The sequence below is a fragment of the Plectropomus leopardus genome, chromosome 1, assembly GCF_026936395.1.
Source record: "Plectropomus leopardus strain MGB_pleo_1.0 chromosome 1, ASM2693639v1, whole genome shotgun sequence".
Lineage (NCBI taxonomy): Eukaryota > Metazoa > Chordata > Actinopteri > Perciformes > Serranidae > Plectropomus > Plectropomus leopardus.
In genome coordinates, this window is record NC_142176.1 from 35837048 (window position 1) to 35852342 (window position 15295).

At 40.5% G+C, this 15295-nt stretch overlaps 1 protein-coding gene across 3 annotated transcripts in view; it reads right to left on the reverse strand.

The window, feature by feature from the left end:
* ntrk3b (neurotrophic tyrosine kinase, receptor, type 3b) overlaps positions 1–15295 on the reverse strand; it is a 371163-nt gene that overhangs the window by 119049 nt on the left and 236819 nt on the right. For 2 of the 3 annotated variants that reach the window (XM_042484016.2, XM_088080694.1), the window contains 4 exons: positions 11910–12215; positions 11254–11268; positions 7455–7510; positions 4651–4753 (listed from right to left, as the gene is read on the reverse strand). In XM_042484016.2, the coding sequence (XP_042339950.1) occupies positions 4651–4753; positions 7455–7510; positions 11254–11268; positions 11910–12215 (480 nt within the window). The remainder of the gene's footprint in view (positions 1–4650; positions 4754–7454; positions 7511–11253; positions 11269–11909; positions 12216–15295) is intronic. The other variant, XM_042484023.2, reaches the window with a different exon arrangement.

Here is a 15295-nt window from a genome sequence, read left to right on the forward strand (position 1 = left end):
GATGGAAGGTGGCAAAATGATATACATTTAGTTATATATTGGCTGCACTTTCAGCAGCAGGGGAGGGGTAATTTTCTTTTAGAACAAAAGAAAAGATGACAGGGGAGCATAGTACTTATTACAGACATGCTGAGTGTCTTTTTCTAAAGAAGCATTATTGATTCCCTTGTGACAAAAATCTGTGTGAAAGGCACTTCAAACCCATTGGTGTGAATCACAATGTAAAAGATGAGCTTGCCGCTTAGACAGCAAGAAGCTTTAGCTGGGAGGTAAGTTGACAACATATTGATCAGAGCAACAGGTTATCTACAGTACGAGTCATTTTTCACACATGTGCACACGCGAGCACATGCAGACGGGCAAAGTATCTTTCATAAAACCACCACAATTACAAGCACATAAAATGAGCTGGAGTATATCAGTCAGAGCTGTAAATGCAAGGCAGCCAGTGGATGGAGCTGGCGGTGGGCCTTGAAATGCTAGCAAATCAATTGGATGTAGCACATACACACACACACACATACACTCGAACACACACACACCAGCCACATAAAGGAAAAAAATAAAAACAGAGTTTTTATTGGATGCCTAGAAACGGTCGGTGATCAAACTCAAACAGCCAAAAGAGCCACAGTGATTTAGTGGAGCGAAAATCCATTATGGCTCCATCCAAAGGTAATGACTTCTTCAGGCCTTCCAGCTGATTCTCCAGAACAAGAGTGGGAGGGGAAAACACACACACACACACACACACACACACACACACACACACACACACACACACACACACACACACACACACACACTGGACAAATCAAGCTTTTTTACAGAACACTGTGAGGTCCTGAAAGAGACCACACTGACATGACCTCTCTTTAAGTCCTTTATACCTTCAATCACTCAGTGACAGTGGAGACCGCAGCATCTCTATTTAAACTGAAGTGGCTAATGTACAGCGCCCACAGTCTGGCTGTACTACTACTACTACTACTACAACTACTACTACTTGTACTACTACAACCACTACCTGAGAGAAAATGAAAAGAAGAATTTTCACCAAATTCTACCTCTTCTGCATCAATTTATGGTGAATATGTCTTTGATTTCACCAAAAAACCGAGAACGATGTTCAGCCAATAAGTCGGTGCATTCCTAGTGCATGTTCTAAATGTTAAAGCAGGACATTTTCCTTGTGTCACTCCAAAAATCTACAACAACACATGAAGACATAAAGCCAAATATCCTGGGAAATATAAGGTAGAACAGAGCAGACACACACTCTGCTGCAGTGCATGCTGCATGACGACACTGGCCTCAATGTAAAAACCGGAACAAATTATCAAAAACTCAATTCTGGCTCAACTTGTTATATCCTTCATTTTCCAGCACGATCACAGTAATTCATAAAGCTATTTGTTACCTTGAACAAGGCAGCCGAGTACAAATTACTCTGAGGGAAAAATAGTATGAGAAATGCTTTTCAGTCTTTTGACAGAAAATGCTGAAGTGCCCTTGAGCAAAGCGGGCGATCTTAACATATTGTGAGAAGAGAGGTGTGTTGCTGGAGAAGCACTCAGTAAGACAGATGGGCAATGCAATAAAAAAAAGTCCTACACTGTAGAAAAAAACTTTATTTGGACCTTTCCATCCGGTTCAAAATGCAGTGCCACCCACTGCATTAAGGTGATTTAGATAAAAAGGAAGAGGGAGGCTGCAGCACATCATTAGCAAACAGCTGTGCCGCCAATTAAATTGTATCTCATAGACTACACACATAGGGTCAAACTGTCTTCATGTCGTGAAGTTTAAGATGATCTTTATGTGATCTCTCATTTGCAAAATCTTGCAAATATTTATTTTTTAATGAGATTGGTAAGTTTTGTTTTCGCTGTGTCAAACTGGTGTTTTAGCAAATCTTAAATTCATATGACTTGCCGTGACATTACAAACACGTCTGTAAAGCCTCATTAACTATAAGACTCATCCTTGATTAGAGCCAGCTTTAGGCCAATGCAATAATTGCCACCCCCTAAATAATTACAGCAGAGAGTTCTTTACCGAGGTAAGTAACGGACTCTAATCCTGTAAAGTAGCTCATTAAGGGGTAGCACTGGCTAATGCCACAAGGAAACAAGGAACATGCATGGTTTGAGGCGTTGGGTCACACCAGCATGTTATTACAACATATTTTGATTAGCGAGGAAAAAAGTGATACATGCCAGACACTGACAGAAATGAGCTGAATGGATTTAAACCAGCAGAGAGGAGGAAAGGTTTATCAGGTATAGGATTATTTGCTAGAGCTCCCACACCTTGCTGTAAAGGGCGACCCTGACTCCAAGAAATTACGCTTGTGTGTCACTAAACTGCTTTTTTAAATTACTTTGTTCCAGCAATGTATTCGCTGCCTGGATTTTTGTTTAGATTTGTTTCTTTCGGGGAATTAAACAGAAAATTCATTTATCACATAGGCTTTAAAAGGAGGTGGTTGGAGGACATACAAAGTGCAGAACCTTGACACCAGAATTCTGGGTTTACATCCACTCTTGTCTCTTGTTAGATTTGGGCAACAAAAGTTGGTTTGGTTAAGGTAACAAAATAAATTTGGGGATTTTGGTAACATTTTAATAAGAAATATAATAACAAAAACTCTTATATTGTTATATTGACAATTTTTGAACATGAAATTGTGAACATTAAATTAAAACATGAAATACATTGTCAGTGAACATTTTTCTAATATGTTCTGTATCAACATTTTTGTGACTTGCCACATAAATTAACTGGCATTAATTAACATTTTCTTATAATGTTATAGAAAATCTATTTTGCTCAGCATTCTGTTCCCCTTATAACGCTTTTGCAGGTTCAGATAAGCTGTATATAAATATTATTTCTAGGAGACAGGGTTGTAAAGGGATAAAGGGGTGTGTTTTGTGGAGGCGGGACTCACCAGAGGCCTCAACATATGAAATTATCATGATACTAAAGTCGCAAAAGAATACTATTGTAATTAAGAACCTTTAATCAAATGCAAATTATGTCTTCAAAGAAAGACTTTCTCTACGTGTTTTATTTATATAATACAGTTTTTAGTCTGTTCATCTTATGTTTATCTTTTTTTTTCAGCAAACTGTATCCATCGGACTGAAGAAGCATTCAATATTCTAGTAGTCTACCAAAAGTGATTTGTATTTGTAATATTAATAATTCATATAATAAAAAAATCTATACTTGGAGTCTGTCTACAATATGATATTACCACACAAAGATATTGCAATACTATGCTGTATTGATTTTGTCCTCCACCCCTGGTGTTTTGTGAGTGATACCAGGGCCTTAGCAATGTACTCAGGATTTTGTTTCGGTGGCTTCCTGGGGGCTCAAAGTCTACAGAAAAGGAAATCAAATCAAAGTTATACTATATGATTTATACTATAGGAATATGCAATAAATGAAAGCTACTACAGTCTACATAAATTCCACATGCAGTGCAACATAAATAACTGAAAGTAATGAAATAGAGACTGCAGAATTTAACTCTGATTGTACCTACTCACAGCAGTGAGGAAGCCTCTGCTGGGGTACAACAACACCACTTGGACAAAACACAAACAGAACTGCAGTACAGCACAGCGTGGTACTAGAATCTGTAATAACAATCATGTCAGTTTGTTAAGTTTATTTATGATTATGATCACATTTGCTAGTGAATATTTCAGACAGTGATGACTGTCATAGCATAGCAATTTTTCTTCTTTATTTACATTTTATATCAAAATATTGGGGTGGATTTTTTCCCCCTAATGATTATTATAATTGCTGCCTTGAGTGATTTACAAACTCTCCCAGAAACCACTAGACACAAGCAAATGCCACTCCTCAGCCTGCCAACAGATAAGAGCTGTAGCTGGGTGGCCAAACTCTTGAACCTGAACCACAGGACCTGTTGGAGCCGCTACCATCCTCTCCTCTCCTCTCCACTCTCTGTTCCTAGATCAGCGCTACAACGGCTTTTTGCCTCTTCAACGACACCAACGCCAGAGAGACAAGCAAAACCTGGAGCTGACACAAAATGAAAGCTCAGCATGCACAAAAGCCATGTTAATCCTATTGAATTCCTCAGCGTGATCGACAGCGCCGAGTCCACTAATTAATTCAGCATCCCTTCTGCAATCGCTCTACATAGCCGGCGTGGTGAATGTGTGGGGCGTATGTACAGTGCATAGATCTCGTTTGCATGTGTGCTGCCCTTTAGTATTGATCCAGCTGTCTATATGTGTGCTTGTGTATGGGTGGTTGTAAATGTATGGCCTTTAGCAGGAAGCTGTGTGTAGCATACAGCAACACTAAACTCCTGCAGCAATCAACAAGTGCATTAATAGCTGCTCTTTCAAAGCAGAAAAACCTTTATTATTTTCCAAACAAGTCCTCATGGGGATATGACTAAAGTGCGGTCGTAGATCTGTAAACATGCAGTAAAAAGTAGGACTCCTACAGTAGAGGCAGTATGTACATTTTCTGATGAACAAAGGTTTTGAAGAGAAGATTAGCTGGGGGAATGGATTCCGCACAATGATGCAACTGGCAGAAAGGAGAAAAACAAAGCTCACTGTCTGCCTGTCTATCTGCCTATTTGTGTAGACTTACCTTTCATACCGAATTTGGAGCGCCGGCCGTATTTGTTGATGAGAACAAAAAGGACGAGGAGGAGGACGCAAGCGAAGCCCGCCAAACCCACGGCGATGGAAACCTAAGAGAAATGAAATGCTGTGTCAGACTGTGTTCACATCCTAATCCTCTCCAGATTTCTGATCACCTTAAATACTGCAAATCAGAGTTTAATCCCCTAGATTGTGACGACTGCTTTCTCACAGATTACAGCAGTCTGGAGAAAAGTTCAACACCTGTCTTGGCTGCGATGCATTCGGGATGACAGAATGTAATTTGAATGTGATCCTCATCTACAGCCAGGCTTATACTCAGTACAGTTTGGGGGGGGGGGCACTAACTTCTTTTACAGCCACAAACCTGACTCATCACCATCATCACAACCAGTAAATCTGACACTTATATTTTGCTTTTTTGTAAAGAATAAATACTGTTAATGAAAATATAGGCAGATGCTTTTTTCACTTTACAAAGTACAGTTTGCTTATCACCATCATTAACGGGATTTAATGTCCAATCCAATAAACACTTGTTTTCTTATCAAATGGAAGCAGAAATAAATTAACAAATTAAGATTAAAAGTAGGCAATCGTTAATGACTCTGTTTTACTTGCTTTTCCCGCTGTGACAAGTTAAAATGTCTGCCAAGAAAATGGTCCATAGGCACAGCAGGCCTGTCAAGCTTTGGATTCCTCATATGTGAAAGCACTGTACATGGGGCTGTATTAGGAGAAATACTTTCCAACACCAAAAAACATGAGACCAAAGAGTGTATTGAATGAATTAAACAGTGTGATTATTGGCTCTAAAATAAGATGCAATCATTAGCGCGTGCTGCTAACTAGATTACTATCCACAGTAGTAGTTGGCCATTAGAAAAGTTATTAATTACACATGTGCTTTTTGCAACCAAGTCCCCAAAATAGATGGCAGCATTGCACATTTCTATGTAACATTTGTTCGTTAAAATGAAGAGGATATGTTGAACTTTATGTTTCAACAATGTAGTGTTTAATGTGCAATCATTTGATTACGGTTAGGAAATGATTTTTTTTTTTTTGCTTGAACACCTGCACGACCATCACTGGAAACACTAGGATTTGTCACTTAAAAAACAACCACATTTGGTGGCACGAACACAGCTGGAAACGACACAATGCCTTGGTAACAACTGTTTTTGCTTTTTGTTGGTGTGGAACCAATGTAGCCTCACAGAACTTTGGGAAATGACAGAAACAATGCTGATAGAAAGTCAATATAGATCCTTTGTCATGGTGGACTCACAAAGTCCCAGGTTTAATGATGCCATGCACAAGCTGGTGGAAAATGTTACGATCCCATCGGAAGTATAAAGACTGAGAAAGTCTGTGTAATAAATAAGTCAAAGTGGTGAAAGGTTCAAACAAACACAGGACTTTCACCAAGAAGACCGCTGTTTGTGTCCCATTTCAAACAAAAAGTCCATGTTAACTTCTTTTAACTTTACAAACGTATGTCTTTTCCATAGTAACATCATGTTAGGTGACACACTTGCGTTAGTTTAGGACGTGCTTGCGTCCCATACATAACAAATGCAGTTTTTTAAAGGGTCAGTGTGTGGGATTTTGGGGTAATATTGGCAGAAACAGAACATAATATTTATAACTATGTTTTTTTCATGTATAATCACCTGAAACTGCAAATCATTGTGTTTTCATTACCTTTATTACTTTACCTGGGATTTTTATATCTAAATACAGAGCTGGTTCTCTTCAACAGAGTCAGCCATGTTGTTCCTACAGTATCCCTGAACGGACAAATCAAACATTGGCTTTAGATAGGGTCATTTGCTTTTTGTGTCGGCCACCGTAGTTCATGCGTGACACGTCAAAGAACAAGTTTCAGCTGATTGCAATCTGCAACCTCACCACCAAATGCCACAAAGTCCTCCACACAGGACCATAAACAGAAACCACAAACCTTTTTTAGAACCAAACCAAGGAGTTTTGTTGCCTAAACCAACTGTGCTGTTGTCACCACGTAATTTTACCACATTACTTGCCACCACCACATAAGCCAAGTTCAGATGTCATGGTCATTTCATGAATTTCTGTGAGATCATGTCGTCTTGAACAGTGGTCTGCATTGATCTGGAGCTTGGCAGCCGTCCCACCTTCTTCTCACATCATTCCCTAATCCTCATGATGACAGAGTCAGCTTATATAGGTGTAATGAGAACTACATCTCTTTAGAAAAATTAATATGATGCATAAATGAAAACATACAAATTGAACTAATTAAAATTTCAACAAATTGTCTGTGGTTTGCAGAAACACACAATGCCAACATTTTCTTGCACAACTGTGCTGTTTTTCCTGCTATAGTATGTAAATATGTTTGCCCTTTAAAAAGCTCATTAAAGCATGGTAGTGTTAGTGTCTCTTTCAATTCTACTGAACTACAGTGGAATAACTCACAAGCGTTGGTGTCAAAAACTATATAGAATCCCCAGAATTACATAACATTTAAGCAGCACACACTGCATTCTTACCATTATCAACATCGTTAATGGCCAGGCGTACAACATTGAAAAATGACAGTTACATTGTTTGGTGTGTTGTAGTCTTTGTGCCTCAGCACTGCATGTCAACACACAGTACAAACCCTTACAAGGGGCCTTTGACAAAAAAAGAAAAAAAAAAGGCTGTTTAGATTTGTGTTGAAACACACAGCAGCTCTCTGCCGAGTCCAGGGGCAACATCTTTAGCAGCTGTTTCATCAACATCATTAAGGAGAAAACTCACCCCAAACGTATCTTCGTCTGGTCGGCCTGAATCTCCATCTGACGGCGTCGAAGGAACTGCAACACAAAAACACAAAACAGGCATCAGTGGCTGAGAAGAAAACCTTTAATGGCTGTGGTTGACTCTGACGCTTATTTGCAGTTAATACATAGTAAACTGACTTTCACACTTTGTGTGATTCCTCATTGCAGTGTATTCTTATGCACGGTGGATGCACTAGAATAAGCAGATTCTTTCTCAGTCGATGGTTTAATCCACTCTGTGAAACTGTTTATGCACCTATTATCACATTAAATAAGTGTGCAAGGAATACTTACATGGGTTAATGCACATCCTAACAGGCTAGAAGAAGACGACCCAGTGTGCTCTCCAGTGTATTTAACTGCAAGCATATTTTCAGTATCTGAATACAAAGCCAAATGCTTTTATAAATGCTTTCTGGTACATCTTGTTGCTATTTGAAATTATTCTTTTGTATTTATTTGTGTATCCCTTATTTCACATTAACTCTTGAAAATAAGAGCACTTGCCGCTCATGTATTTCAGAGTATTGGATAAATGTGAAAGGAGAACTATTTCAATACCAAAACAGTGACTGTGTAAAACTCAAATATGTCATGTCTTAATGAATTGAGAAAAATGTTCTATATGATGCAGAGAGCAGCCAGGGGAACGTTCTGAGTATATGGGAAACATTTTTCTGTTTCAAAACTCAGGACACTACAATAGAATAAAAAGTGTTGCAAAAAAGGAAACAAATATGCTGGGGGTCCACAAAATCAGTCTCCCATTCATTATCTAAGGAGCAGCGCCAGACTTTACACTTGATAACATCACAAGCTTGAGACTTACTTCTCTGGTCTCTAGCTTTGAAAGAGAGGAGCTCATGTTCACAAGTATTAATTAAACTTTCCTAGGCCATGGAAATAACATGTTGGATTCGTTAATTTAGATGGTGTTCCTTTACGAATCTCTGGACGTCATTGACTAAAACTGTCTTCCCTCCAGGATGTGGACTGACATAAACAGGAAGAACCTTGCCATTGCTTTGCAGCAGAAATGCTTTTAAGACAATTTCAGAAAATGTTGGTGAAGAATTCATTTTCTATGTGTAGAGAGGCTGATGAGAGGCTTTCAGTTTGAAGTCTGCACAGCCTAATAAAATGAACACTTACATCCCTGTCTCAAGGTTACTGTCTAAGCCTGAAATTTGCTATCCCAATGCAATCGCCGGAAAAAAATGTTAGCATTTGAAGTTTCTGCAAGCAAAGGATTTCTTACATTTGCATTACTGTATAGCAGATGTGTTGAAACTTGTGCTGTTAAAAAAAGCTTAGGTTAGGTTTAGGCACAAAAAAATCTTGGCTTAAGAAAAAGATATTGCTTTGGCTTGAAATATAAGGGGTGAACAATTTCAGCAGGAAAAGCAGCAATATTTTGGTAAAAAAAAAAAATACAACTGCTGTTCAGGCCTAAAAGGTCATTAGAAAACATCTTTGTTTGGTGCCTAAAAAGCAACTGAAAAAACTTCAACGGGTCACTACACAACACCTGCATTTGGTGCCGAAAAGGAAACTGGAAAAATTGCAATGACTCGCAAATGACAAACAAATTATTTTTAATTTGTTGGTCTCGAACAGTGGCCTGTGGCGAAGCAGGCGTCTGGACTAGGTGACACGTCATCCACTATCCCCTCCACCTCCAGATGCCAAAAAGTCAGCTTATTACATCACTATTCAAACATCGATATAATGTGTGTAACATACTCATTTGCAGAAACATGCAATGCCAACATTTTCTTCTGGCTACTAGGCTGGCTATCCAGAGTTTATGGCGGACTCAAGCTTCAGATTAAAGTTACATAAAAGACATTTTTAAATTTGTTTTTGCACAATTGCATGCTCGTGCTAGTACATATAAAAGACACAGAATAATTAAAACAAGCTGCTTTAGAATTATACACTGTACACAAGCAGAAGCACAGAACAGAAGCTGATACAGCCAAGAGCACCAAATGTTAAATTAGGTGAAATTAAATCAGCTGAAAAATGCACCACACCAACTCAAACTTAACATCTTTATCTAAAAATATGCGACCCAAATCTTCAGACAGAACAGGATGCTGGACTCAGGTCAGGTCGCAGAACTCTAGTAGTCATGTCAATGTCTCAAAATGATCCTGAAATGAATCCTTTGGAGTTAAAAGGCTTCATGACACACCTCTACAAAATGAGAGTTTTGGCAAACAGCAGAGGTCTTGAGAGGGTAAGGAGAAGAGGACAGAGAAGGAGCCATGAAACGAAATGAACTGGTGTCAGGGAAACTCCAGTCAGAGGCCTGCAGCCAGGACATCAGAGAGTAATTGTGGGCAAATTAATGGCCACATGGTAGACTGGCTGCCACTGGCTCAGACACACACAGTACACTAAAGTGCATTGCTCAGTGTGTGAGTGTGTGCGCCCTGACTCCCATCTCTCTGTCCCTCCTTCCCAGCCCTCATCCCTCTCTCCTCTCCTCCCTCTGCCCTCCTCTCTCCTCAGCAGCGTTAGTATCATTCAGCCTGTCAGTCTCCCTTCTACGGCTGAGCTCCCTCACACACCGCCACTATAATGTTTCACACTCTCATCACCTAAACACCTCTCCCTCACCTGCCTCACTCCCAGAAGCTGTGCGTGCGTGCATGTGTGGCGGCACGGAGTCGTTGCCCGCCTAATGCAGCTCGCCACAAAGGCGGCGGCGTCCATCCGTCTCCATCCCCGGCCATGCTGCGGCTTTATAATCCATGGCTGATTAGAAAGAATGGCCTCATATGGAGATGGAAGAAGACTCTGATGAAGGTCAGAGATCAGACCGGCCCACTTAGTTTAGGCCGTCAGCAGTGAGGCTGCCACAACAGCCTGAGGCCAAACTGCGCATCACACACAGAAGATTTACGATTCAGTGTGAGCGCCGGCCAAAGCATCGTTCCAGCAATATGACTGCACTCACCGCTTCACAAACATTCGCACATTACCAGCTAACGGGGTGGGAAACTAGCTTGTTTACACCGCGGCTGGTTAGTTAAGGGCTAGAGAGGAAGCGTTATGCACGCTGAGTTGATGATACAATTCCCACAAAAGAGAACAACCAAAACCTGCGCGGTCCTTAAAGTCAAATGACGCACCACATGACAGCTTTGTGCCAAGTTGTCCAATTTTGGATCTCTCCACATGTTGAAGCAGCATGCGTGGGGCTGTAGTGAGACCAATACTGCTGTTTTAAGAGTGGTGCCTTCTTTTAACCCTTTGAAACATGAAGTGACATCACTTTTCTTTTGCTGCTTTCAGACGTCTTTTTAAGTATTTAAACTTCTGAACTCTGAGAAAATCGATCTTTTTTTCTAAATCTAATTAAGTAGCTTTGCTGCCTAGACTTAAAGTAGCTATGGTGACCAAACCCCTGTTCCCTGTTACAACAGAAGTTTATTTGGAGAGACACTGTAGCATTTAACAACTTTTCCCCACAACTTCAGGTACCCTTGAGCAAGGCATGTCAAAGAATATAACATTCACTAGTATCACTAAATTTAGCAAAGCCATGGATATGAATAACAGCCCACTATCAAGGTCCAGAAAATGGAGCAGTAGTGCAGCTTTTTATGAACTGCAACACAAAGTGATCAAATTTCTCCATGGTTACTATCTCAACGGTAACAGTCCAACAATAAGTGATGTGTTTGCGTGTGCATACTGACGCCAAACAAACAAGTACTAAAGAACAAAAAAATAACAGGGTTAAATTTCAAAATAGAGACACTCACCTAGTTCCACTATGTCTGCAAAAGAGAAGACAGAGAAAGTCATGCTATGCCAATAAATTGACATGAGGTATTAACCTTGGAATATTGACCATGGGGAGAAATTTGCCAGTCTTTGTGGGTTTATTCCCCCTCCCTGTGAACTCAGGATGAACTGCAAGTGAACAATCTACCTGACTGAACTGTGAATGAACCCTGGCTGTGATCCAGCCAGCAGGGATCAACTCCACAACCTGCACCCTGTGAAGGGAGATTTTAATAAAAACTAAAAGCTCCCAATAGTTTTTCCACCTGGGACAGAGCCTGTAATTCATACAACAGGTAGTTGATACTAGAAATTCAACTAGTGGAAGACTTGTTCCAATCGTGGGGCTCATTCCCAAAAAGTGGGCCATGCTAGCTCTTGTGGGAATCAGGGAGTTACTTGGCAGTATTTCTTCTTTTCTCCTGTGCTTTTATTTTTATTTAAACCCAGAAGAATGAAGGTGATGTTCAGGCAGTAAAGATGTCTTAATAACCCTTGTATAAATGACATTTTACCCATGAGTATAGGCGATTGTGATTATGGGGAAATCACTGCTGCCAGCTGCCAACAGTGCGTCACTCATTAACCACAAGCACAGTGACGAATGGCCACCAAGCAGAAATGATCCACTCACCTTCATCATCGATGCCCGGGTCCACGAGGAAGTGACCATACACCGTCTTGGAGACCGTCCCCAGAGGGTTGCTGGCCTCCAGAGTGTAGTTGCCATTGTTAATGTGCGTTGGGTTCTGAAACGTCAGACAGCCCTCCAGATAGTCCTGGTAGAAGTCCATCTCAGTTCGAATGTAATCGCTCTGGACAATCTCCTTTTGCTTGTAAAACCAGCGCAGCTTGGGATGGGGGTAACCACGAACTGTGAACTCGATGCAGGTATCGTGGCGCTGCTCGGGCTCAGCCAGTCTCAGGATGACAGGAGGAACTACAACGAAAAAGGAAAGAATAAATGTCTTTCATATGGCCGATAACATACTTTTAAGCATACCGACACTCCGTTCATAGCACCAGGGGAAGAAGAAAGAACAGTTCCTGGTAAGCATGGCCGGTATCACAGTATTTTGGTATACCAGGGTATTTCGAAATCCTGATTGTGTAATTTTAAATATTGTCAAAAATACAGACACTCATCTTTTTAATAACATCACATTGGAGAGGCTGTATTGAGGATGTTTTGCATGCAGTTCACATCATATGCCCTGGAGGTTATGCCCGTGCCACACTGCATGCATAAGCAGTGTGTGTTCACATTGGCAACATTTGTTGTTGCAACACTGCTGCAGGGCTGCCCACTGTTATAATTACTGTATTTCCGCAATTAAATGCACATACTCCACGTATTTATGAAGCCGTGCAAGCTACTGCATTGTCAACAACACGCTTCTGCAAATGCTTTGCAACGCAGAAGTCTTAGTTTTGGCATGAGAGAGAAACACGGATTCAGAAGGTGTATGGCTCTTGATCTCTGTTTCATAGGGAAACCAGGAAACTAGATGTAAGAATATTATCTTTTGTTGACATCTCATGAGTGTATTGTGTATTGAGCAGACTGAAAACAGCAAGACAAGACAGACTGCAGAACATAACCAACTTGCCACATACCCCGGAGATATTCCAGGAAGGTATGAAGGTAAGAAAAAAACTAGAAACCACCCAAGCCTAGTTCCTGGATCACTTAAAAGTTCTCTTTTCCTTTGTGAAACCATCCTCAGTTTGTTGATGTTTGTTATAATGCAACCTGAAGTATTTTAAAGACCTTTAGAGAAAGTTCCACAACCCTTGGGCTGATGAAAACCTGCCCTAGTTCTTTGAAGAACCTCAAAAGAAATGCTTCAGCAGACTAAACACAAAGCTGTTTTGATTTGTTCTGGGAAGCATGACATTTAGGAGGCAGGTTTCTTGCCTAGGAGTGGCAATGAGCCTTTTACTGCGTGTTACATATTGCAGCAGTACACGGGACGGTAAGGAAAACAAACAGAAAGGGACTCCTCTTGCTCGAAATAGACAGAGAAATCTCCCTTGCATAAACAAGCACATAGGCTCTCTTTCCTAACATTCTGCAATCCACCTCTGAATGCACAACGCCGCCAAGCTGAGAGGCAATTTATCACTTTAATACCATCAGATACATTTCATAAACAATTCATCCACTGATTTGTCTTTGCAATGAGTCACTCTTGCAGCTACATCATCAAAAGGAAATATTTGGCAGATGGTAATACCTGGCAGTTGCTCTATGTGTCTGTTCTACATACTAGACACCCCTCCACCCCACCCTCAAACCTACCCACCCACCTCCACCACTCACATGCACACTCATCATACACCATTGCTTTGTATCTTGCTGGGCCTCAATGACGCCCGCAATTTCTATAGGAATGTGTGAGAAATCCTATTTACATTTACTATATCACTGCTGTGTGTGTGTTTTTTTGCTGTCATTCAGACAGCTGTGGAGCTGCCCAAAAAAATTCCCACCTGCAGTTTCACGCTATGTGCTACGAATGCATGTTAACAATTTTATAAAATAAATAGAAACAGGACCAGAGTGAGTATTTTGTAAAAGTATTTGTTAATTTAAAAAATCCAAATATATAATTTTTAGCTCCAAATGGAGGATTTGCATGGCTGTATTAACCTATTTGGAGGCCCAGGGCAAAAGTTTGTTGTTGGGCCCCTACCACGTCCCCGTACCCTTTGTGTATTGCATATCTACCCTCCAAGCCTCCAAGTTCCCATGACTGTAAGAAAGCAGAGGCTATAGCAGCTTTATTATTCAACCAGATATCCTAAAAGTACTTGGCCATGGTTTTCTATGTGGGCCAGAACATGCCACCACCTGCATGGCAACATGCTCATATCATGATGACAATGTTTTGTTTTCTTATATAGGCATTTTTTCAGCCTTTTTCATATTTTACCGAGAGTAATATTAAACGAATGGGGGAGGGAAGGACCTGCAGCAAAGGGCTGGACTCAAACCTGCACTGTTTGACTGAGGAAATTTTGACATTGTGTGTTTCTGCAAACCACAGACTGAGATAACTGGTACATGCTTTAAAGTGGGGAACTACCTAGGCACCATTCATAATGAAAATATTCCCATCATAATGTTTAACAAGTGTAATGTTTGCAATGTTTTCCATCCTAGTGTGGCACATTACCATGCTAATTTGTTACTTAATACAAAACACAAAGTGCAGCTGAGCTTGATGTAAATGCCGATATTTAGTGCAATATTTGCGAATGTTCCAATTCATCCTATCGGGGACTTAAATGTCTAAAGCAAATTTCATAGCACTTCATCCAATATTTGTTGAGAAATTTCAGTCAAAACCACAAATATGTGGTGCTAGATGCAAAGTCAGGAGCTCACCAAAGTCAGTAGGATTCACCCATTGGGCAACATGAACATCTTTACAAAATATGGTGCCAACCCATCTATCTGGTGGATGCTGAGATATTTCACTGGGTAAGGGAAAACTTCAACATGCTGGTCACACCGAAAGCAAGGTATAGGGAACCCAGAAAGTCATTAGGATTCATCTTCTGGTGACTGTGAATGTCCAAAGTTTAATGGCAATCCATGCAATAGTTGCAAAGACATTTCAGTCTGGACCAAAGTGGCAGAACAATTGACTGTCATTGCAATGCTGGTAGCATGGCAGAGATACCTGATGCTACACTTTTGCAGTGCAAAGTTGCAATCAAATGTGCAATTACTTCAATAACATATCACCTACTGACACCATCGAACTTGGAATTTTTTGGGTCATTGAGGGTCCATGAGCACAAGGCAAATGCCCTCTTGGCCCATTTTGAATAGTTGTTAATCCAGCCATGGAGGTTTATTAGGTGCCAGCAGGCTTTAACAGAACTGTTTGTCGGACGGTTGAAAAGCTTAATAAACCCCCTGCCCCCACTCCTTCTGGACTTTAGATCTGAACGTCTCTCTCAAGCTCCCTCTCTCTTTTCATTCTAAACACAACTATTTCTGTCACTTTT